Here is a 26,724-nt window from a genome sequence, read left to right on the forward strand (position 1 = left end):
GTTGTGCCCCAGCTAGCCCTGGACATTCACATAAGTAGTGGAAAAGACATTCCTTCGCTCCTTCCGCTCGACAGCTTCTGCAGATAGGATTGAAGGGTTGATTGAGTCTAGCTGCATGATCCCCTACTTTCCAATGGCCGGTAAGGGTTGCAGTGATGCGTAAGATGTTTGGGCGAGAGCATCTTAACAGATCATTCGTCCTTTTTATTTTGTATGACGGCCATGTGTTTTTTGTTGTAATGCATGTAGTTAGGTGCTTCCATATTCTTTCGGCTAAATCATGATGGTGTGAAGCAATGGATGCTTTTAGTGTGTTGAGTTGGGTGGAGACTGCCACCGCCTGTGCTAAGTTCAGTGTCGAACCTTTTCTTGCTAGCTCATCCGCTATCTCATTACCCCGTATGTTCCTGTGACCGGGAACCCATATCGGAGTGATTTCAAGCCAATAACTAAGCATTTCCAGCTCCCCTCTACACTGTAAGACTAATTTGGATGAAATGGAGTTGGAGTCCAAGGCCTTTATAGCTGCTTGCCGGTCTGAGAAGATAGCTATTCTTACACCAACTTCCTTGTAGAGTTTTAGTGATTTGCATGCTTCTCTGATCGCTAACAGAGAGCCTGGAACACGCTGGCATAGTCAGGTAAGTTAGGTCGTTAGTTATTTCGAAATTCTTACACAATTAATACAATTTGTTTTGATGTGCTTCCCCAAAAAAAATATGATAATATTTGTTTTTGATTTTATGAGAACCTTTTGAATGGTAGAAACTCACGCTTGCCGAAAGGACACCGATATCAGGAATATACTATTTGAAACATTGTATATTATAAGTCATTTGCACAGTATATTTCGAACTATACCAAAAAATAGTCACGCATAAGACACAAACCGCAAAAATGCCGTTCGAATTCTTTCCAATTAATATGAAATATTGTTCCATTTGTACTCCATTTGTGGAAGAGCATCAAGTCGCATGCCACAAATAGGAGGTGGAGCTTGGCCCAACCACGCCAATTATATATATATAATATGAAATAAAATATTATCAAACTTGCTTCCATCTTACGATTACACTTTTGGTCGTGGCGTATACGTAACCTCACTGAATACCATAAAAGTATACATCGTTAATTGGCTAAGCATTTATTTTTTCTTATTTATTTATTTCTTGTTGAATTTTAAGCAATATTTTGTGAAAATAATGTTCAATACCCTTCAAAGAGCATATAAATTCAAGTTTCAAACTTGAAGCAAATTTTTAAGTATACACTTTGCAACCCCAAAATTTAATAGGCTATAAAACTGCATACCCGAGTTTTTTCTAAAATTCTGTGAAATCTGAAATGTGAAACTTTGATAAAATTTGTTGAATTTTTGTTGTTTTTTTAATTTGCGAAAGGTTTGAAGCTTAAATTTAAAAAGTTTTGTAAGAGATTCCACTATATATATGTTTACATACATAATTGACGCATACACCCATTTTGAGTGTTTGGCCGAGCTCCTCCCCCTATTTGTGGTTCCACAAATGGTACTAAATGTTCATGAAAAAAATTATTGAAGGTAATAAACAAAGAACCAAATTGTCTAAACTTATCAATAAGCCTCTGAGCTATGATTATTTAACGCAGATATAAGTTAAGGGCTCATTATTTTTCATTACTTTAAGGAAAGTACATAAGTGAAATAGCAACAAATGTTTGTATGTATCATGACGTAAAAATGTTTTCGGTGCTATTTCGTAAGCGGAATTAAGAAAGCTGACACTGAAAGAGCTCGGCTACCAAGTAAAGAAAAAATTGTATATTCTTACTTAAAAAAAATTATTTGATAAAACATAATATTTTTTGTTGAAAAGTTGTAGAAAAACATTGTTTGGTAATTTTGGAAAAGATTTTTTTCGTATTTCGTTGTAAATAAAAGCTTCGATTATGCCCAATAATCCATAATGGGATTCTCATAACTTTTGGAGTTATATACAAATTCATACGCTGTGATCATAAATAATATGCAAAATTAGAAGAAAAAAAAATGCTTCCCAGTAAATGGAAAGGTGACTTTACATGCACGAGTACAGGGGTTCGAGAAAACAAAAATTTATTAATTAGATGCACTCTCGTTACATTTTCTAGGTATTGCACCTCGTTTATGTGCTATTCAAAAGCTAAACAAAAACTGTCTAATGGGGAGACTAATCTCGACTTTGTCCATCAGTAATGCGCCACTTTAAAACTCAATAGGGCTACTTACACCATTTTCTTGGCTTTGCCGGTTTTAGTTGGCAGTTTTCCAAATGTGTTTTGCTGTGAACGATCTTGTTCGCTTATTTCTATTAGTTTGGTAATAAGTACTATTCCGCACCAACTGATTTATAGAAATTTCATTGTTCAAACCAAGAAACAAAAATACTGAAATATAGCGTGAAATCAAAAATATTAAACAATTAATAAAAAATAGTGGGACTAAGTTTAAGTTGGATTTAAGATAAATAGGCATCCATTTGTTTGGTACTTTTGGCGCTTACAAATCAGCTTCGTTTCAGCAACTGGAGGGATATATCTTCGACATATCAAATTTTGTTTCCTTTTTGCTTCACTTTTGATATTTAAATAGCTGGTTGCTCCTTTGTCAACTATCGATCACACAGCCAAGCTTCACACAGCGGTGCTTCGTTACTTGATGCTTGGATTGACAAAAGCTAAATATATTTATTTAAAATTGCTAAGCAACAGAGCAACAAGTTCGGCGTGAAGGCCGCTAATAATAACCAACAACTATGGTTGATCAATAAACCAAAAGTAATACTCCGGGTATACAGTTTCGAAAGGCAAACGTCAAACTTGGCCAAAATATGCTTTGAAGAAATTAGCGAGCATAATAGGCTCACATTATGACTTAACAGTCCTCCGCGAACCATTTTTGCCTACAATATGGGCCATTGACTTTGTCAAATTCAGAAAGGTTTCGACCTCCAGGTGAAAGATTTAAATTTCACAAAAATATCTGACTGAGCAAATATATTTCGAAAACCAAATATAAATATTTAAAGAGGTATACATTTTTCAAAGACATTTCCAAACATTTCAAGAGCTCGTCGACTTATTTGCGTCGGCTATTCAATTAATGGGCTACTCATATTACTAGTACAGCTTTTTTTACTAATCAGCAATGAAAGTCTTAAGCTATTCAGTAATTGTATACAAAGGTAAGAGTTTTAAGTGTTTTGCCCACTGCCCCAGGCTGCCGAATGAAGGAGCACCCAATGAACTTAATCATCTAGCTGCCCAACTCGGACATTTACAGAGATAGTGGTCAACAGTCTCCTTCTCCGTAACGTCCCCACAGCTTCTGCAATGGGAGTTCAATGGTAAACCTCGCTTTTCTGCGTGTATTCCGATCATCCAATGACTACGTCTATTGTACTGGGCACATAGAGTTTTCGAAATAGCACATGGTGAAATGGAGCTCTATCTAATCAGAAATAAGTTTCGAAATTCCCCTTTAACAGCAGTCAGGGGGATGGTGATGACCGGGTGAGATACCTCTGAGACCAATTCAGTCTTCTTCGTAGCAAGCTCATCAGCAATTTCATTTGCCTATAAAAAACATTCTGTGTAGTTCCACAATACTTGCGAGGAAGACAATTGTTTGATTAGCCAAAGTTTTTTGAATCAACTGTTATTCATAACCGTAAGAGCCACCTGAAACACAAACTTAATTTCATTTTGCGCCGCGACAAATGTCAGCTGTGCATTCAGTCTATGAATGATTTGAATATAGCAATTGGTTAAAAAGAAAATATAGTCCTAAGAAAAACTAGAATTAGAAGAAAACTAGAATGAAAAATAGTGAAAAGAGAAGTAAATAGAAGTAAATAAAGATAAGAGGAAGAAAGACTGGATGCAATGTTTTTTTTGATTTTGATAAATAATTATTTCTTAGAGTCAAGGCCACTAATACCCGTATTTGTTGCCTGCGGTCTATAATTTACTAGCAAAAGTATCTAATAAGCTAATCAGCTATTTACTAATTCGCGTAACAACCGACTGTCACACTACGATTTTAATCAGAATTAACTGCGCCGGTAATCACGATTAACGCCGCCGTCTGTATAGGCTATAAATCTCTCAAATATGGTTTAAAATCTTGGATAGTGACTGATGCCAGCACAAAGTGTTCTCTGAGTTTCCAAATTTATTTGGAAAAGGTGTCGACAAATGCACATTCAAAAAGAAAATAAGGACATATCATAGCTTTGGGCTTAGACAAAAGCCTAAAACAGAACTGGAAATCGTCCAACTATCAGAACTGGAAAACGTCGAACAACCTTCGAACAGTGTGTAGTATATGATCTTGCAGTGTGCCCGTTCGAGGCTAACTGTGGTGTCAGTTTCAACCCACTTATTGCCAAAATCATACCCAATAATATTTAAGTGAAATTTTTGTTGCTTTAAATTATTGACTTTTTAATTGGAATGAGTTTAGTGAATAAGTAAATTCAATAATTTTTAAATCATACCTTCAAACCTTCGAACTTAAATATCATTTCATGACCTTAACAAATAATGTGTAAGTTTTTCTGAACCTTCGGTGGACACACCTGGGTGTGAGTCACCCTACAAAATTGTTGATTTCTAACATCTACAAAATTTTCCACCTTTATTTTAGGTCGACTTTCAACCACATTATCATTATTCCTCTAAAAAAATATCACTCCTGTTAGAAATGGAATTAAAAAAGTTAAAAATTTACCTTTGACAAAACTAAGCTAATTCCAATATAGTAATATATATGAACGTAAATACTGCCAGCATCAAAGCAAAGTGTAAACCACATTTTGATTTGTTTTGACTATATATACAGGGCCCGCCATCTATCGTTACGGATTTGAACTAGGTATTATTTGAAGAATGGTAACACTTAGCTGTCATCTGATTTGGTAGAAAATTAATTTTATTCTTCCGCTGAATGAAAATGGTTGTGTATACGCTCAAAGAACGCTGGGAAATATTGCGTTTTCGTTTCGCTTCATGGGCTTGGGATCGACTTGAAGAAGATGAAGACTTTTACCGAAAAATCTTCTTTTCGGATGAAGCTCATTTCCATCACGGCGGGTATGTTAACAAACAAAATTGCCACATTTGGGGCTCAGAAAACCAGCACGCACTCGAAGAAAAGCCGATGCATTCACAACGAGTCACTGTTTGGTGCGGATTTTGGTCGAGAGGCATCATTGGACCATTTTTCTTCGAAAATGAGCGAGGAGTGGCCGTAACCGTCAATGGAGAGCGTTACCGGGCCATGTTGAACGAATTTTTGTTGTGAGAAATTGAAGAGGAGGATATTGGTGGCATTTGGTTCCAACAAGATGGCGCTACTTGCCACACAGCGAATGCTACGATCAATCTTTTGCGCACTGTCTTTGAAGATCGCATTATCAGCCGAAATTCTGATATCGTTTGGCCGCCTCGGAGCTGCGATTTGACGCCGTTAGATTATTATCTTTGGGGTGCCGTCAAAGACGAGTGTTATGCCAACAAACCAGCAACAATTGATGCACTGAAGACCAACATACGCGATGTCATAGCTGAAAATGTGTTGAAAAATTGGACCGATCGTATGGGATGGTGCATGGCTAGCCGAGGCAATCATATGAATGAAGTTGTATTCCATCATTAACCAGAAGGATTGTACTTCAAAATAAAAAGAAAGGTTTGGAAAAATATTGAGTAGTTTCTTTTTTATAGCATTTTTAATTCCGCAAAGTTATGTGGTGGACCCTGTATATATATATTTTTTTAATGTTAATTAAATTTGTATAACAATATAGCTCATACCACCACAACAACCGCATAAGGCAACTCACTAACTAACTGAAAATTCACTAATTCGAAATTTTCTCGTAAACGCAGCCGAACAAAAATGAGTGAGAAGTAGGAGAAGTGTTTTGAAATTATCTTATGCCGCGCCTTCAAAGTAATTAAAAAATCAAAAAAGTTTGTTGTGATGTGGAATCAGAAGAGTCTTGACGATTATTCCGAGCGCGGCTTGAAACGAGTGACGACAAAAAAGCGGAATAAAGTGATCGTCAAAATTTTTAAGCGAGACCCTTCTTTGTGACTACGCCAAGAATGCAGAATTCTTGCTAAAAAGGAAGTAGATATGAGTATCAACACCATCGAACGTCGACTGAAGGAGGCGAACATATTGTACCGTCTCCCACATCATCAAACCCACGAAGATGTCAGGCTGCACAGCTTATTGAGTACTTACTTTTATGTAAAAAAGAATTAAATATATATTTTTTATGCTTCAAAACTAGGGATAAGGCAGCCTATTAAGCTGCCAGACCACAGCAGTATTTTCCAAGCGGAAATTTTTGGTGTGGGGAAAGCCGCGGAGCTAGCCTGCACTAGAATAAGAAAGATCTCAGCAATTAATATATATGTGGACAGCGAAGCAGCAATAAAAGCAATATGCTCATATTGTATTATGTATAGAAATGTTCGACGGAGCAGAGAGGCCATAGAAAGGCTAGCTGCAAACAGTAGGCTGCATATCTACTGGGTACCTGGTCACAAAGGCATTATGGGGAACGAAATTGTAGATGAGATAGCAAAAAGTGCTGTTAGACTACATTTTGAGCAAGAGAACGACATACCAAAACCGCTAAACACAATATACAATGAAATGGACGGCCACATGAAAAGGCGAGTGGAAGCTAGGTGGAATAATCTGAGCACATGCAAAACAGCAAAAGTCATGTGTAGAACTAACGACAAAAAACTGACTCAATTTGTACTTACGCTCTCGCGAAAGGACTGCAGAACTATCAAAGGTATGCTAACAGGTCATAATATATTGGCTCCACATGCGTACAAGAAAAAAAAAAACAAAAATTGGTGTGTTTACCGATGGTTAAAGATGCAGTAGTGTTAAAGATACAAACGGTTAAACTTCAATCACTTCAACTACGTATCATACATTACAAGAAAATGGATTTCTTATTTTCGTACTTAATCGCCCAGCCAGCGTTCTACTAAAATTTTCCACTTCTATGTAACTTTTGATTGCATTTGTTGTTATTGGTACTCAACCTACTGTAAAGTGATGCTGTTCATATTATCTGCTATGATATTTCATGATTCTGCAGTAGCTACAATTGGAGTATCTTGTCACACCGTTGTTGTTCCTCCACTACAACTACACTGCGCACTGCGTGTTGCTTGTGCTGCTGTAGCCGTTTGTTGATCTTCTGCTTTCGTATATTTGTCTGCATCTTGTTGATGGTTGGGATTATTTTGTGGCAATTTATATGCAGCAGCAATAACTTTGTTAAAGTATGCTAACGGATTCACACTCCATGTACAGACACATATACATATGCATGTATCTGTGTACATCGGTATAAATATATGTATGTTTGTAGGCGGCAGCACAACTATGAATAAATGGACAAGGTGCCATAACATCTCAACAAAAGGACAGACGAATGGCAACAAAATTGCAAGCTGAACAAATATAAAAACAAAAAATTACAAGAGCAGAGTAACGGTAGAAGAGTAGCAAGCTGCAAAGAGCACTTGGGCAAATGCTTGCACGTCTTTTGCATAAATTTACACGTACATATGCGTATGTGTGTGTGTAGTATATAAGACTTACCTATACTATCACACAAGCGGTCAGGTCTACAGTTCAGCAAAAACAAGTCGCACTTAGCACTTGCAAATATGTACGAATATACAGACATACAGACCATTTGTGTAGTTATGTGCAATTCTACAGCCACTGCCGCTTTTGTGCTTGTGCACTGCATTTATGCATCTGCCGTAGTTATCGTATTTTTATTTCGGCTTAAACTGAACGGCCTTATTTATGAAGGAACACACCTACATACATGCACACATCGGCCTATTTATTATCGTAGGTGCTCATATACCTACATATACATGTAGGCCTCTGGGAGAATTCATATTGGGTAAGCTAAAAAGTTTCCTATCTCTTTCTCTGATACTTTTCTCCTTCCCTCCTTGACTATCTACCCCCTTTCCAGAGCTTTAAATACAATGGGCTTCTTAGCCTGAGTGTTTTAGGAGCCACCAAATCTCCTGGTGCTCCGTGGCTCAAGATTAAAAGTGAGGCAGAGAAATTTTAGCTCAAGTATCTCTTCCCATATAAGTGTTGTATAGAGGATTACCGGGAAAATCATACAGAATAATTAAGCATATCACTGTTTAAGTAATTTCTGTTGAATTTTTTTATATGAAAATGGGTCCAAAACTTCACTGTTTTCTAAATACTCGATTTCAAATATTATTTTTCCTTTGCTTTACGCCCACATAGAGGATCCCCTGAAACAAAAAATGTGTGCTTGATCTATTTCGGTTATTTAAATTAAGGCAGATACTTAGGGGACACAGTGGTCTAGAATTTTGAAAAAAATCGATTTTTAATTTTTTTCCATATTTCGAAAGTATAGTATCTTAAGAATATACTGTGAAATTTTCATGCAGAAATTCCGAATATTGTAGCTTCCACAGCCCATCAACTAGGCAGAAAACGGTCCGCGCTGTATCTGCACCTCAAACTTTAAACTCATTTATCTCGAAACGACTTGTTTCGGCACAGCGGGCATAAAAAAAATATTTTGCCGGATCACTTGAAATTTGACTATGTTGTTCGCAACATGTATGGCTATCGTGGGAACTGGAATCATAATTTTATTTAAATAATTTCCTATTTTTTATACTAAAAAACTAGTGAAAAAAGACCCGATTCTACAAACTTTTTTCAAAAGCGTGCCATTTTGTCAACTTTTAATTTTTTCGATTTGTTCTAGTTCCGACCATAACTGCACTCTTTCTGATTAAGAATCTTCTTGAATTTTGTGTTTCAGATGCGTAGAAGTCTCAAAATCAACGATGCCGTCCGTGTCCGATTTTTCGAGAGGTTCATCTTCAGCGGCATTTTTATAATAATAAATATTTTTTTTTAATCAAAAAAAATAAATTTACCGAAATTTATGCTCAATAACTACTGTAAACACGAAAAGTTGAATATTTTTTTTTTTTTTAATTTTTAGTGGCAAAAAAAAGATCGTGAAAATAGGTGAAATTTTCGTGCCCTAGACGACCGGGTCCCCTTGACAGGGGGGAATGTTTGGAATGCAATTGAATACATTCAGTAATTCCTTTTGTCACAAATGGAATATAGGGCACCGCAAAACCTTTCCGAAACGGTCATTCACCATGACATTAATTTTCCTAAATGATTTTCCGGTAACACTTATCTCCTTTTCAAGTGTCTCTTTCTTGTACACCTAAGCTCGGCTTGCCGTCTTCTACCTTGCAGGTTCCATTCTAGTGCCAGTCTGCAAACTTCAGTTGGATCTTTTCGTAAAGTATGCCTAATTCATTTCCACTTTCTAAGTTGTTTCTCAGTGGGATGGATAGTTGCTAGCACTGATAGATTGCACCGCAGATTATTCAGCATAGAATCCGCAGGCGTTGCCACTTGTTGATGAAAACTTGTAGTTTGTTAGCGTGCAAGAACGTCATCAACCATGTTTCGCAGCCAAGCAAAGGAATCGATTTGGCGTTGGAATTAAAAATTCGTAACTTACTTATAGGAAATTGCTGAGGTATTTCAAACTTCGTTAAGTTGCCCAATCACGCCAAGAGCCTTATAAACTGAATGTCTCGATTATAAACTGAATGTCAATTGCTGCACCCCCATCTGTAGAAATAATGCTTCCTAAGTAAGTGAAGTTGTCGAGATTTTCAATACTGATATTTGTCGCGTAAAAATTGCTGCCACGAACCTTCACTTCACTTTTAGTGATATCGTTTTTCCCGCGTTGATCTTTCAATCATTTTAGATTCCTGAACTAAATCGTCAGTCTTATTTTTGCCATTCGAATACTTCGATGGCATGAGACGTATATCGTTATCATAACAAACATTCTCCAGATGGCCACTGAAGTTCCAATTTATACCACTACGATAGCCATCCGCCAATTTAGTTTTGGACTATAAGAAACAAAGCCGTTGAGATTAGGCACGCTTGCCAGACTTGTGATCGTTGAGGATAGGCTGTCATTACATTGAACTCTGCATTTTAAACCAGTATATTGAACTTTGACTAATCTGATGATATTCGTCGATATACCTCTTCGGCGCACTCCATGTGGCTGCTGTCGAAGTAGACGAAAACGAGATATAATGCTTCCTGTTCTATTGATTGTTCTACGATAATTGTAAGTGTATTAATTTGATCAACACAGGAGCGGTGGGACCTAGACCCAGCTTATTGCTTGCGGATAGTCATGTCAAGACTTTTGCTAATAAAGGTGAGAAGTTTCTTTGTTATGGTATTTTCGTGGGTATGAATAGCTGCATGATTTCTGTGTAATTTCTTCATTCGCTGAGGTCACTCATCTTCGGCACCGTGGTTAAAATGCCTTAAATACAATTATCTAGTAATTTTTCCAACTCCAAGATTCTCAGGCTTTTAGCATTTCTCCCGCAACTCTCTCAAAACCAGGTAATTTTTGGTTGCTCAGAGCAACCAATATTTTCTGGACGCTTAGATTAAATTACATTGTTTTCGGATAGACATACTAGTTTTAAAATAACTGAAATCATCAACAGAAAGGGCATGGTGACAACGCTGCACATTTTTGATCGCCGACCAGAAGCTGAGAGAGCTCTCTAGCCAATATATGCTTCCATATACCAAAACATATGTAAACAGCATATGTCATTGACTGATCTATCATTGACTGATCTATATTGAAAAACTTTAACAAACCATCTTTGATTGGAGAATGAAAGTTGAATTAAATGAGGAAAGGAAGTCTAAGAAATTTTCGAATGATGAAAAAATAGTAGTGAAAAATTATATAATACTATGGATGAGTACTGCACAAATGGTTTGAAAAGCCTTATTAAAATAAGACACAAAAACGATATATGTTACAACTTTGCTCAAATTCGTTACCAAACTTGTTAAAGCACCCAATATTTATGTGTACAAATAAATGCATTGATTTTACATGCATTAAGGATTAACAGGATTGTTTTACATGCTACCTATAGTGCTAAGGTACGGAAACATATTAGTGTTGCGGACAAAAGTGGGCAAGAAGTGTTGGAAAAGCAATTGTTTTACTCTCAAATTGCAAGTCCTGGAAATTTATCTGTACTAGGGCGTACCATTCCTTCTATATATAGCGTATTGCAAACGACGCGCCTAGATTTTGCTTTAAAATAAAACATGTAAAAGTTTAGATTTTTTCAGCTTTCACTATATATTTTTATACAAACTACAGCTCTTAACAATTATGTGTGAAAATTAACATCATTGAAATGAACATCTTGCGTCCTCCAGCATGTCTACAGGTAAAATCCGTTCATGAATAACTAATTGTTTACAACGTCGAGCTATCGATGTTGAAGGTTGTTTAGCAACGCTTGACCTACAGCGGCAATATTATCAACATAGTGTCCAGTTTTTAGTCTGCCAGTCCTTTTTCTATACTCTACAGAACCAGTTACTAGAAGTTTTTTCACCAGCCTTTGAATTGTCGACTCATTCGGATGATTACTTCCACCAAGCAAATCATGAGTTTTGCGAAATGTCATTCTTAAGGATCGACTATTTTCATAATAAGTTTCAATAGCTTTAACACATTGTTCTATCGTGTAAGTATCCATGGTTAAAATTGTACACTTGTCTATTTGAGAAATGTCAAAGATGACATAAAAAAAGCTACCGTCTTGAAATCTTTCACTATTGATATTTGGGCATAAATATCGAAGACTATTGCACTAAAATTTAATACCATATATACTATCCGAAGATTTTACTTATTATTATTGCATCGTGCATTAAAAAATATATATTTTAATTAAGTTACCAATAAATTTCACGTTAACAACAAAGCTCCCATAGTCGTTTTTTGTTTTGCCATGAGATTGATTTTCGAGTTATTTTTTGCGCGGATTATGGGATCCAAAAGTGCCACTTACGGCATAGTTTTGAGAAAATTGAGAGTGAAAGCCAATAAAAGCATTGTTTTTAGGGTTTTAACCCCCTTTTTTTTAACTGACGAGCTCTAGACTTCAACATATACAATTTCGCTATAAACTGGATATGATATGAGTTTTAGGAAAGAAGGGTTAAGGTTGTATATATGTACTACGAAGTTGTGAAGCAGGTGTGTGAAATTTATCTATCATCTTTATATAAGTGAAGTTACGTAGTTGAGCCTAAGGCGTGTAATTAATTAATTTACTTAAAAGAGAGTATAAGAAATAATTTCTGGGGGACACTGTCACCGTGTCGAATATGAAAAGATTATTCGAATTTTTATTGGTTGCCACAAGTAGGCCGCCGTAGCTGAATGGGTTGGGGCGTGACTACCACTCGGAATTCACAGAATGTAGGTTCGAAACTCGGTGAAACACCAAAATTAACAAACACATTTTTCTAATAGCGGTCGCCCCTCGGCAGGCAATGGCAAACCTCCGCGTGTATTTCTGCCATGAAAAAGCTCCTCTTAAAAAAAAATATGTGCCGTTCGGAGTCGGATTGAAACTGCAGGTCCCTCCATTTGTGGAGCAACATCAAGAGAAATATGAGGACGAGCTCGGCCAAACACCCAAAATGGGTGTACACGCCAATTATATATGGAATGAAAAATCCCACTTTGACCCATTTAGAGTGCTCCAATCGAAACCAAATGTATAACCGACCCCCACTAACTTTGGACGGCCGATCCACCCATGCCAGTGGCACACCCCCTGGAACTCCCCCGGGGGGGTTCCCCATACAATCATTTCAAAATATCACCATTTTTGGCCTTTACATGAGAAAAGAAACTAAAAAGTTCGACCCAAATTGGGGGACATCAGAATTCGTTTTAGAGGTATGGTTCCTTCGGCAAAGTTTCTTATTTTGATCCCTAGAATACGATTTTCGCAGAGCAATGGGCAATTTTTTTGCCTCCCCATAAATCGACCCGGCCTATTATATATATATACAGAATTTTCGGGAAATCTCCCCTACCGTGACTGAGTTTTGAAAAAGGAAATTACTGAGATTGACCTGGTCGTCGCCATGTTATAACAAATTTATGGAAAAAAATCTATTTAGCACCGACTTACTAGAGCTCAGAGACTTACTGACAAGTTGTTTAAAAATACAGTTCATTCTCCTACAAATCCAAGCTTCAAAATTGCTGCCAGTTTAAGCAAACATAAAAAAAAATATTCATTAAAATTTTAGATTTTTTAATCGGAATTTCTTAAAAAATTTTGGATATGCAGTTTTATAGTCTATTGAATTTTTTTTGCATACGGAATTGTGTGTTTTCTCCCATATAACAAAATGGTCGATCGCTGTTTATACGGAGGACCACCAGAAAAGGACCGGTAGAAGAAAAAAATTTCAAAAATGAAACAAGTTTTTTGCCGCTTCAAACTTAAACTGTATTAACCCGGAATTTAAGGGGCTATAAAACTGTTATCTGTACGTTTTCTTCAAATTCTGATTAAAAAGTGAAACATTTTCATTCTGAATTTGTTGAATTGGTTGTTTTAAATATGTTAAATTATTTCTAAATTAACACAAATTTCGAAATTTTCCTCCTAACGAACGCCTCTTTTAAGCAGATATCCCTCATAAGCGGACATTTTTTTCCCGTAAATACCATAAACTTTTAAGAATTTTTTTTAAATTTTTTTCTCTTAAGCAGACAACCTCCCGTACGCTGGGAACACATTTTGGAATAACTCTACCGTTTTGATAATAACTCTAAAAATGTGCATAACTTTTAAAAGTATTTATTCCAACAAATCACCTCAAATGATAGAAAGTTTGAAATGTCTGCAAAATAATGTTTAAAAATTTTGTCAAAGTAATCGAAATAAGGACATGTTTGGAGATACTTTCAAATCAGTCCTGCTTTCGCGAAATGCATATTCTTCCTAAATATTTCAGCAGAAGTTTTTAATTTCTTTCCTTTCATTTATAAAGTCTATTGTATCAAACCTTAGTTAGCATAGCAGTGAGTTAAATATAATATTTAAAGATAAGACTTAAAAGTTATTTAAATATCAGTAATAATAAAATAAAGAGCAACACTATTAATTTCATTAAGAGATTCAGTTATTTATATTCCCTTACATACAACGGGTCCCATAAGAAGGACGTGGATCTTTGAAATTAAGAGATTGCAGAGCAAACCGCGCAAAGCTGCGTTGAATCCGTCCTTTCCTTTGGGGGTAAAAAGTATAAATTTGATTTCAAATTGCTAAGGTTTATTTCAACTTTGCCTTCACTAGAAAATTATATAGCGTTTCCTGGTATAAGAATCCTTAAAGTCTTAAGCATAACCTCGCAGAAACCTCAAGTTGGAAATAAAATAGATTTTATGGTATCAATAGAAAAACAGTATCAATTTTTTATTTGTATTTAGTTATGCACCTTAATGTATTTAAGCCTGTATATCTACTTAAAATTGTAATTCAAGTGTCCAATGTAATTTGCTGTAGCCCATTTTAAGTGGATGTGTATTTTTTTTTTATATTCTCATGAGCTCAGAGATATATGTACTAGTAAGTAAACACATACACACCTGTGTGCAAAATAATAGGAGCGCGAATAGTTTCCAAGTTTTTTTTTGTTTTTTTTGCTTAAATTCTTTTATATTTATTTATACAAGTGTAGTTATGTGCACAACAAAACCCATATTCAAAGTTCCAAACTTTGTCCAAAATTCAGAACAATTTAACTAATGTTCCTTATATAACAAATATCTTATAAATCAAAGTTTCAAATTTGGTGCAAAACTTGCAAAAATAAAAAAGTTTCATAAAATTATAATTAAACTTTTCAGCTTTTTATTCAAAATTTGTATAAAGCTTCTGGATGCTCAGCTTTATAGCCCATTCAATTTTATTGTAAAGAGTGGTTAAGTTTTAAGGGCGGGTAGTGATTTTCAAAAAACTACAATATTTTTAAGAAATTATAGTTATTTCTCTTTATTATGATAATACTGGTATGATTCAATTACGCATGGGACAAAATATTGGCCAAATGGCTTCGGCGGCACACCTCCAAAAACCACCAAATGCAAATAGTTCCTTATCTGAACGGTGGTTAAGTTTTAAGGGCCCGAGTTGATTTTGAATAAAATAAAATGTTTTTTGAAAATCATTACCACATTTCCTTATTATGATAATAATAGTATAATTATCATTAATTAAGTAATTAAACAATTACGCGTGGAATAAAATATTGGCCAAATGACCGCCATCACCTCGGCGGGATACCTGCATCCGATGGTCCAAATTTTCGATGACGCTGAGGCATATTTGAGGTTCTATGCCGTTAATGTGCCGAACTATCTCCTTCTTTAGCTATTGAATTCTTGCTGACTTATCGACGTACATCTTTTCTTTCAAATAACCTCAAAGAAGGAAATCCAACGGTGTCAAATCACATGATCTTGGCGGCCAATTGACATCGCCGCGACGTGAGATTATTTGGCCATCAAATTTTTCGCGCAAAAGAGCCATTGTTTCGTTAGCTGTGTGACAAGTGGCACCGTCCTGTTGAAACCACATATCGTCCACATCCATATCTTCCAATTCGGGTCATAAAAAGTTCGTTATCATCTCACGATAACGAACACTATTCACAGTTACTGCCAGACCGGAAGTGGAAAAAATACGGTCCAATGATGCCACCAGTCCATAAAGCCCACCAAACGGTCACTCTTTGTGGGGGCATTGGTTCTTCGGCAAATCTGCTTATTGATGAATGCACTGAGGAGCAAATGTGCCTCATGACTGAAGATGATTTTCTTTGATATGCATTTTGATTTGAACGCCCGTTTTCATAATAAGCCTGAATAACTTTAACGCCTTGCTCAATTGTGTATCTTTCCATGGTTCAAATGGAGTTAGTCTCAAATTGAAAAATGTCAAATGAAATTCAAAAAAAAAACTTGACATTTAGATGTGGTTCACATTCAATATCGGCCCTTAAAATTTAACCACTCTGTAGTACAATAGGATGCAAATTAGAAGTCGCTGAAAGACCGCATTGATTATTGTGAATTTTTTTTCACACGATGTTTGAGTTATATGGAAGATAAATACTCAACACCTCAGTGAAAAAAAAAATTTAGAAAAACCAACAAAAATTTTGACCTGCTGAAACTTACATTATATATATAAAGATTAAAATTAAAATAAATATCTAATAAAACTTCATATCTTAAAATTTTCCGAAAATTTTGAATAAAAACTTTGAACTTTGATGTGTTTTCTTGAACTTTTATAAATTTTTTGAAATTCCGTTCAAAGTTTAGAGCCTGGAGCTACATGATTTTTATTGTAGAATGCACCAGACCTTTATCAAAACATAAACAAATTAAATACCTATAAACCAAAAAGGAATAGTTACAACATGGGAATACGTCGCGTTCCTCCACAGGTGTATGTATGTAGCGGGCGCGTTTTATACCTCTGTGCATGAGTATAATCCAGCAAGTGTGGCAAAATAAATTAAGTTCACATTTACAGTTTTTCACATGCAATCTAAGGAATTTATTTAGACACCACTAAAAGTGCTTGGAAAACACCACAAAAAGCAATATAATTGTAATTCAAACAAGGCTATGAAAGGGTAAATTCACATATTCATATGCGTGTGGTAAATATGTATGTATATGCGTGTGTGTATATGCATGATATAAAGATATGGATATTCATGATATATATATATGCATATATACATATGTATAGAAGTTCTGCATCTAAATAGAAAATATTTGTGTGCTCTCTTGTTTGCGTGGCAGTTATAGCTTATCCCACAAACTATCTCTGTAACCCTCTTACAATTCTGCTCTTTCTCGTTCTCGTTCTCAATTATTCCATTGGCTTCCTTTCTATTTACTTGCAGATTCAAATATTCGGCTACAATTCACAACTCTATGCAAACTTCTCGGACGCTTTGAATCGAGCGCAAGGCATTGTTGGTGTATCAATTTTGCTGCAGGTGAGTTTAGTGTTGGCAAAGGAAAACTTTACACAGAGTTTGTGCTACGCAAAAGTTTTGCATTAACTGTATATCTCTATCGTTGCAAAGGTAAATTTATTATGTCCTTTTGTATACCACTGATTGCAAGTTAAATCTTTAAATTAAACGTATTGTTCAATTAAAATTTAAGATTTTTTAAATTAATTAAAAACACTAAACTATTAAAAGGAGTAAATATTTGCTGCTGTGTTTAAAATCTGGGATATCAAGAAAAATCGGTAGTAATTGGCAGTAATGTATTTAGCAAAGATAAGCTTTGTGGGAAAGGCAATTTAAGTAACGGCAACTTACGAGGCAGGAAACTTAAGGTAATAGGCGTATGAAGGAAAAATAAATATATAAATACGTACGAAACTGTCAGTGGACAAAGTGCGAATACGATTGAGAGCAGAAGAATGCGATATGTCTAACCTGGGGAAAGTTAAGACCGATTGTAGAGTGGAGAACGATCAGTTAATGATTGAAGTTACACAAGATAGAAAGTGGCGCAAAATTAATCATCCAATTTTTTTTTTTTGAAAATTTTTTTACTAAATAAAAAAGAAAGGTTTTGAGTGATGGAAGTTTTTACTTTGATTTTAAACGTTCTTTTGCTTGCGTCTCTGTATACTGCAGATGTTCAGTACCGATGCGGCCTCAGTAGTCTAGCGTAAGTGCTCTAGCCTGCCATCCCAGAGGTTATGGGTTCGAGTCTCATATAAAGCACGGTTCCCGGACATTTCCGATTTACCTAATACTTACTTAATTACTTTCCCTGTTTCTAATAAAAACAAAAAAAAAAAAACATCTCATTCCTCAAACCCAAAAACTTATACTTTCCATTCTTACTCCCGCACAATAGTCACAAGCAAAAACCAAACAGTCCAGATTGCATCAGTAGCGCCAGCAAGAGGAAGCGGTAATAGATGCACCAAATTTAGTGAAGTCCTCAACCATCTGTGCGATCCTTCTGCCAGAAAAATGTGACAAACAGATGGCGCTCCCAACAGTAAGAAGGCGTTGTTCCTAGTGGGCATTTCCACTACATAGGACTGGTAGCGGCAGACTAATCACCTACCCTGTCAGAAATCTAATAGATTAACGAAACCAACTCAAGACAAGTCTCGTCAATGCTCTATGCTCCCGAGAGGAGTGTACAAGGAAAAAAAAATGTATTTCAAACACTAATTTCTGGTTTTAGCAGTCTTTTATTATCACATTTTTATGGCACCTCCATTGACGGATGCTGCGGAGAATATCTACAACTTACCAAAAGAAGTCCAATTTCGCTCGAAAAGCATATAAAAACAACTGAAATTTTCTATGAAATTGTTGATTTAAACAAAACTCTTTTTCGCGAATTTGTTTATATTTTCTGTTAATAAAATTGCCCAGCCGCTGCCGTGGCTGAATCGATTGGTGCTTGACAAGCATTCGGAAGTGCGTAGGTTCGAGCATCCGTGCATGAAACAGCTTAATGAACAAGTTTAAAATCTAAAGCTTCCATTCGGAGTCAGCTTAAAACTGAAGGTCACTCCATTTCTGGAACAATATGAAGACGCACGGAGGGGAAGGGGCTCGGTCAAACACTTAACAGAACGTATTTAAATATAACTGCAAAAGAAATGGAAATCCCCCAATGAAACTTACAGTGAATAGTGAGCAGAGTCTCAACTATTAATGAGAGCAAAAATTAATTAAGGGGTTACATACGTCCAGCAGCGCCAAAATGCGTTAAAAGAAAAACAGTCTTTAAAAGGGATAACAATAAAAATAAATATAAAAAATTGCTTACATTGCTTATTATGCATAAACTTTGCATTTCGCTCGAGGACGCGCGTATTTAAATCAAGAACTTAAAACAAATTTTTTAATTTATTTTGTTAACTTACGTCTAATCTCCCATTCAAGGTTCATATTGTATTCCTCATGATCAGTTAGCAATGAATGTTGTTTATTTCTTTTCCAGTCGACGAGAGTTCTGCCCTCTTTCGTTCCGTTGGAATTTATTTACGAGGCAAAGTAATCTTTCAATTCTTGATAAACTCTCTGCTCCGTCATTAAAAGTAGATACAGCAACATTAGTAGCTATTTCAACTACTCTGCGAATACCTTGACTACATTAGTTCGCTTCAAATGATCAAAAACAACTAACCTTTAGTTTCATAAACCTTAGGATATCGACCCTACCCATACTCTCAAATTGTTTTATAGATATCCCTATACATACTTTAGAATAAAAAAAGAACCGACAGGTTGAAAGGCTCTGAAAGTAATGGCTAGCTGCCTCAAACAAAGGACAGCTACCTGTGCGCATCAGGAAAATTTAGAAACATGCAAATTTCAAAATGCGATATCTCTGCGAAAAAAAATGATATTTGAGCAAACAAAACGCCATTTGAAAGAAGAAGACCTGTGTTTAAAGATGCCATCCTTTAATTTTGATGAAAGAAAACATCTGCAAGGCTACATAACCTCAAATATGGGCAAAAACGGTGTTTTTTTTTGCACTTTTAGGCTAGGATATCTCGAAAACCAGAGCTGATAGAGCAATTCTGAGGCCAGATTTGGATTCAGCGCATCATAAACCTTTGGAAATATATAGTCCGGTTTCTGGGTCTGAGATGCTGTCGGCCTGTGTAATCTGTACAAATAAACGATTTTTGCAAATTCTTGACGTATGTATGTAACCCCTTAATATAAAAAAAATTTTAATCCAAAAAGTTAAAAGAAAAATTTTTCAAAACGTATATTTTATTCCAAAAAAATTAAAAAAAAAGTTTAATGTTCAGAAAAACCAAAGACATTTCACTTTAAAAATCAAATTTCTGCACTCCCTAATTTCCCAGTAAACTCATACTATGTATTTTTTTCTAAATTTTAATTAAAAAAAACAAACTTGAATCTGGTATAATTTTGTATTAGTTAATGTTGACTGACGCATTACCTTTTTGTGTAGGTTTGATAATTCTAGAGAGCCCTTACTATACTAACTACAATCTACCAGGCTACAAGAATCTTTGCGGGCCACCAGGCAGCGCTCAGAGCAGAGGAAAGATGAGCAAGGCCTAGTCCACTATTTTTTAATGAGTTAGTGAACTTCTCAGGCAAGTACTAGCAGGGTTCTGGACTATAAGCCAAATGGTTACCAAATTCGCAGTCCCTTAAATGACTTTTATAGGATCTATAGTTATGAAGAAGAGATACACGGCTTTGCCTAATTTTCTGTTTATTGTCATGTAAGCGATTTCTAGTCAATCGAAACATGTATCTGGACATGGTCGCAATTTTTTTGGAAAATTGTTTATATATCAAATATACTTCTCACATTTTTTTGTCTTAAACCGTATTTTTTTGATAAAAATTTAAAAAAAAAAATTTTTTTTGCAAGTTTTTAAAAACTAAACCCCATCACTTTAAAAAAAAAAAAAAAAATTATACTCTTTTTAATTTTTTTTTAATTTTGCGACCAAAGTTTTTGAAAAAATTTCAGAAAATAATTTTTTTTCAATTTCCTAAAAAATAAACCCCACCATTTTTTTTTTTAAATTTTTTTTTTTTAAATTGTACTCTTTTTAATTTTGAAAAAAATCATTTTCTGAAATTTTTTTAAAAACTTTGGTCGCATTTTTTTTGGAAAATTATATATACATATAATATAGTTTTGAAATTTCTTTGCTTTAAACTATATTTTTTTGTTAAAAAAAATTTGAAAAAAAAAACCGTTTTGCAAGTTTTTAAAAACTAAACCCCACCAATTTTATTCCAAAAAAAATTGTACTTGTTTTAATTTTTTTTTAATTCTTGAAAAAAAATATTTTCTGAAATTTTTTTAAAAACGTTGGCCGCATTTTTTTTTTTTTTGGAAAATTGTTAATATATAAAATGTACTTTTGAAATTTTTTTGTTTTAAATTGTATTTTTTTGTTAAAAGTTTTGGAAAAACATTTCTTCCTGCATTATCATTTTTTTAAATATTTTTTCTTTTTATTTTTTGAAAAAAATTATTTACTCTAAATTTTTTTCTTATTTTTTGTTATTAATAGCTGCGACTGTTGTTAGTAATCCCTGAAAGATTCAGAATTTAGGTGTTCGGCTTAATCTATCTTCTGTCTCGAAATAAATATCTACTGCATTGCCTCGAAAGGCAAGCCAAGCGCCAATAAGCTTTCCTGGTGTCTTATAACTACTTAACACTCAACATAATTTCATTTATATAACTTTATCATTCCTCTAAATTAATCTTCCAATTATCCAATTGATAATCATTTCAGCTTGGTGATCTCTCCAATCCCGAATTGCGTATGCTCACCGATCAGTTGGATCGCATACGTTTCGGTGGTGATGAAGCGTTCGTTAAACGTCTGTCCATTCGCGGCTTACTGCCGGAAACAGATCAATATATGACGTATGATGGCTCAACAACAGCGCCTGCCTGTCATGAGACTGTCACATGGGTTGTGTTGAATAAACCCATCTACATAACAAAGCAACAGGTAAGTGGTAGAGAAGAAAGTGTAATAAAAACTGCAAGGCCACATTGGTTATCTACTGACAGTGACCACTTAAGTATATTTTTTGATTAAAAAAGGTACATATTTATGTGTTTGTGTATACTCTTTAAAATGAACTGATCTGATTCACATTACAATCATACTTTGAATCCATGCATTTTATTAAATGCAAAAAACATCAGCTTTTTTCATGAACGTTTTTATTGCCTGTTCTTTTGTTGTTATTATTATGTTTCTGTTTTTTTGAAGACTTTTTGCTACAAAGCAAATGTCAACATCAACATTTGAAGAATATGTAACCTTAAGAAATACTCTAATGCCAAGCACTCTCAAAGGATTTTCACAATCAATGCTTTTTTAATGTGAAAACGAGGTTCATCAGGGCGTATGAGCAACATGGGTACAACAACATGTTTGGTACAACGATACAAGCAGCAAACTCAACAGCCGGCATGACTTACTCACTGACTTACTGACTGACTAATGATGACGATGATAATAGCGTTGATTTTGTTGATGGGTTAGATAATAGTGGTGACGACAGTGTCATGTGTTTGATGAAAAGTGGTACAAATAACTTGAAGCTTTCATTGGTAATTGAAAAAATAAAAAACGCGCTTTGATTTTAATGCTTACTTAGAAAGCATATATTATTTTCGTTATGCTGCATAAACTACCAGATAAATGTGTTTTTCTTGCTAGGCGTGGACTTTTAAACTTCATTGCAGTAAATAATAACAAGGTCGACGTAACATATTCGGTTTGTTTCTGGACCGATGGAAATAGGATAAAAGCTGTTGGAGCTGTATGAGAGCTGTTTGTCCAATTTATAAAAATACCTTTTCAAATTTTTTGAGTGTGCTAGATTTAGATTGGCTAGATTTTGAGTATTTGCTGCATGTGTTGCCCAATTAGAATTTTTGTGTTGTTTACATTTGGTTTGCTTGATTTTAAATTTTTTCTGTTTAAATTTTACTCTACCCGTAACAAAAATGGATATAACATTGGAAAGTTTTTGAGCAGCTGTAATAATTTAAGGTTTATGCTTACAAGTATATATAGTATATGCGTGGGTAAATGAGTCAACCGATTGGAGTACTGTTTCTTTGCAATAAAACATCAAACTTTTTACTATAACTCTGCTTTAATCAATTTTATGAATTATTTAGTAAAATTTTAAAATTAACAAACGGAATATATTGTATTTTTCAAACAATTGTATTTTGTGCGTTTGTTTGCTTTACGGGAAAGGCAGAATAAGGGGTAATAAGCAGGGCAAGTAAAGCTGGGATAAAGTGTGCTCTCTTATTTCCAATATTGTCAATATTTTGCTGACTATTATAAGTTGCAAAAGTTTGAAATTAAAGTCAAAGGGTTACTACGCAACTATACTCCCACTTCACACTGTTTAATACAATAAAAAAACAAATATTTTCAAGTGTTATAGCGTATAAATTGGAATTGCAAAAACCTGTCTCAAGTCTCATTGGCAACTACAACTACAAAGAAAATCCCCCAGGTGCTCAAAAACACCGGATTTACACACGGAGACATCTGGAATGGAGACACTGGAATTTCTCTTTTCATGTCTCATTCGCGGTCACACCAGCAAAATTGTTTTCAGCAACATTTTGACGTTTACTACTTTAGCATCTTCTGGTTCAAATATACTCTACCTCCCGCTAACATGTAAGTGAGAAAACGTTCGTCAACCATCATCATTAACAGCATTACAATGCGGGGTGCGTCAAAGCTTCCTTCACAAAACTCCTCCAAAGTGTTCAATCGCTTGATTTTCCTTCGTAGTAGCGAATTTCCATTGCTGTGAGACCGCTTCCTACTGCGTCTATCCATCGGTACCTCGGTCTTCCTTTCGCCTTCACACCAATTATCTTTCCAGTCATGGCTTTCCTTACAGCGGATTCAGCAGGCATACGGAGCGCGTGACCTAGCCACCGCATTCGCTGCGCCTTTACAAAATGCACAGCTGTCTCGTCTTGGATAAGTTCGTTCAATTCCAAGTTGTACCTAATTATGTAGCTACCATCTTCATTTTGAATGGGTCCGAACACTTTCCTTAAAATTTTTCTTTCGAAGTTAGCAATAAGCGCACTGTCATTAATTTTCATAGTCCACACCTCGCAACCACAGTCCGCGAGGTGCGGACTATGAAAAGTTCGTCAACAGTTTCTTAAATATATCAATGAAGAATGCAAACTGGTTAAATAATAAATAATTAGTTGGTTTTTTTATTAAAATATATTGTACATATTTATAAATTGTTGTACTTGAATAAAAAAAAATCAAATTGAAGATACTTCATATATAAATAATTAACCTAAAATTAACTTGAGTATCTAGAAAAGTGGGGAAAATTTAGAATTCAACATAAACGTGTCCCATAACTATTTTAAATTATACCTGCTTTACTAGCAAAAATAATAGTGCATTTCCCAATCAGCGCTCGGATGTTTGTTATCGTTGTTATCTTCCGTTTGATTGAAAACCAACACATAACTCAGAACTTTCTTCCAGAAAAGAAGAAAACAAATGAAGCAACTGTCAAAAATTGCTGTAAGATTGCAAATACGAATAAGAAGAGCAAAGCGTGTCGCCAGTACAGGAGGCAAATTCTCTTCTCTCTTCCGCGGCCGTCCTTCTCCCCCGAACAAAATGTTTCCCTTGCAAATGTTTCGGTGTTTAAATGGGCACAGAAAAGCTGGACGTTTGAGCTTCAGTTATTTGATCATTTGGAGAAAAAGTCGTCAATGATGGCACTACTTATATTAGCCTTGGGTAGACAAGCTAAAGCAATTTATTGTAAGATGATATCATGTTGGTTAGCTTTTTCAAAGAGCCACTATGCAAAAAAAAAAAACCATTAGAATTGGGCTCTGATTAAAATAAGCTATATTATTTGTTTTTGATAAAAGAAAATATTCTATATCTTTTATATTATTTAGCAAAATTGTTTATGTAAGATTTTTTAATTTATTCAACTTCTATTTGTTTCTTTCATTACCGGCTTCCCCAACCAAGCTCAAAATTAACAACCTGTTAAAACTTAAAGTTGTACAATTTCAGTTCGAAGTTTTGCTATTTTAAATTTTAACAGTCTGAAAAAAATTAATGGCTGAAACCGGGCATACGTTTTATAACGGGACTCTCTAGTTTCTACACTGAAATGGTTACGAAACACTGTGCAAGAACAACACTGTCAACATATCTGTAGCTATCTTCGGCACCACCGGCAGAGTGACACTGATGTGCTGCTTGACACATTTTGGTCATACCACAATTTTTCAGCCTTTTCTTATTCAGCCACTTGAATTGTTTTGGTTTTTGAAAGAGCATGCTTGGCGTTGCGTGTTTGTGTGTGTATGTATGTATATTCAGAGGAGCGACTCAAAATATATATACACAAAAGTAAACATAAATATTTGTATGTGTGTATGCATGTGAACATCGCACTCGGTGTGTCGCCCAGCATGGCTCCCAGCACGCGCATTTTCAATTGCCTGTGTTGAAGGTTGCTCGTGCCTTTTGGGTGCGCTGCGCCCTTGCCTCGCTTCCGCGCTAACTGGCTTCAACATTCTTGCTTATTTTGGCTGCCAGTTTTAGGCGTGTCATGATGCCCGTACTTACATACTTGTGTGTACTCGTGTACTTGTTGCTGTCTACTTAAGTGCACCCGAGCAAAAAAGTAGGCTTCTTTACGTGTTTCTTTCATTCCTTGCTGACTGTTATCTGCTTTACTCACTTTTTTTTAATTTTTGTGTTTTTTATATTTTTGTTTTTTGTCTTCTCCGCGCAGCAATGAGCTTTGCCTCCTGAAGCAGACAATTTCTGACAAATTCATCATGTCATTTAATTAATTATTTACAATGTTTTTCACGGTCGTCACAATATGAATTCTAATGATTTTTAACGTCGACACGCAAATTTTAAATAAATAAACAACTACATCTGCACATAAATACATTAAGTTCTTAGCATAATGAAGATATGTGGTAAGGCAATTAGAGTGTGGTTCAAGCAGAATAAAGCATTTGAATTGGGGCTTTGTAGAGTGTAGCAAGTCAGCAGCAGTTTGGGAGACGAGCGAAGCTAAGCCTTAAAGAAATTTTTTGCTCTGAGCTTTAAATTATTTGCTTAAAATTTAATTTTTAATTTAATTTTTATTCTTAATTTTTGTCTTTTTTGTAGTTCTTGCCATGTGTGATACGTTAATGCTATTGTAAGACATAAAAAGTGCTAATAATTTGTGAAGAAGGTCGCTATTTGAAGGACGCTACCAGCAAATGAAAAATTTGGGAAACGATTAATTTTCATGATTAAAAGAAGCAGAAAAAAATGTAAGCACTTTGCGTTAGCAACGTAGGCACTTTACACAAATAATTCCAATCCATTTTCTCGAACTTTAACACTTGGTAGTGACGCCTAAATCTTGTTCTATAAAAAGAAAAAAAATAGAGAACTCTTCCCTATTTAGGTGATAGAAGCTAATGGCGAGTTAATACGGCTACTTCTCGAAAATTGAAAAGTGATAAGCACCTTAATGACCTCTAGTTCTACTGCTCTAATTAATTTTCATTCATTCTTCCTCTCTCTCTCTCTTATCTTCACAGTCTGTGGTGGACTATAGCTTCATTAACAATCCTCCTCCAATTCAATCGCTCTCTTGCCTCAATTCTCCAATTACGAATATGCATCACTCTTAAGTCTGCCTCGACGTCATCAAACTATCGGCCTCTCTTTCTTTCTCCAATTGGGCAACCTTTTTTGGATTATTTCGTTGGGAATTCTTATGATGAGGCCAATTCATCTAATCCGCTGCGCTTTAATAAAAGCACCACCAATAAGGTTTTAAATTTCGTTCTTGTACAGGTTGCGATGCGTGCCGTTTTCAAGCCGAATAGGGCCGTAGATTTTTCTCACTATGATTCTTTCAAATCACAACAGCTGGTTTATATCATTAACTTTCAGTGTCCAGATTTCAGCGCCATTCATACTGTCCGTTAAATTTTATATAGTTCATGGAAAATTCATTCGTTTATATAAAGTTTTGTAAGATTGCCAGATTCTCTTGGAGTGTATATTTGGTTTCGAGAAGATGTGGCATGC

At 35.1% G+C, this 26,724-nt stretch overlaps 1 protein-coding gene across 1 annotated transcript in view; it reads left to right on the forward strand.

Annotated features, from left to right (window-relative positions):
* LOC128857548 (carbonic anhydrase-related protein 10) overlaps nt 1-26,724 on the forward strand; it is a 163,496-nt gene that overhangs the window by 109,061 nt on the left and 27,711 nt on the right. The window contains exons 5-6 of the mRNA XM_054093300.1: nt 16,970-17,065; nt 21,361-21,582. Coding sequence (XP_053949275.1) covers nt 16,970-17,065; nt 21,361-21,582 — 318 coding nt within the window. The remainder of the gene's footprint in view (nt 1-16,969; nt 17,066-21,360; nt 21,583-26,724) is intronic.

Source organism: Anastrepha ludens, chromosome 3 (genome assembly GCF_028408465.1).
Source record: "Anastrepha ludens isolate Willacy chromosome 3, idAnaLude1.1, whole genome shotgun sequence".
Lineage (NCBI taxonomy): Eukaryota > Metazoa > Arthropoda > Insecta > Diptera > Tephritidae > Anastrepha > Anastrepha ludens.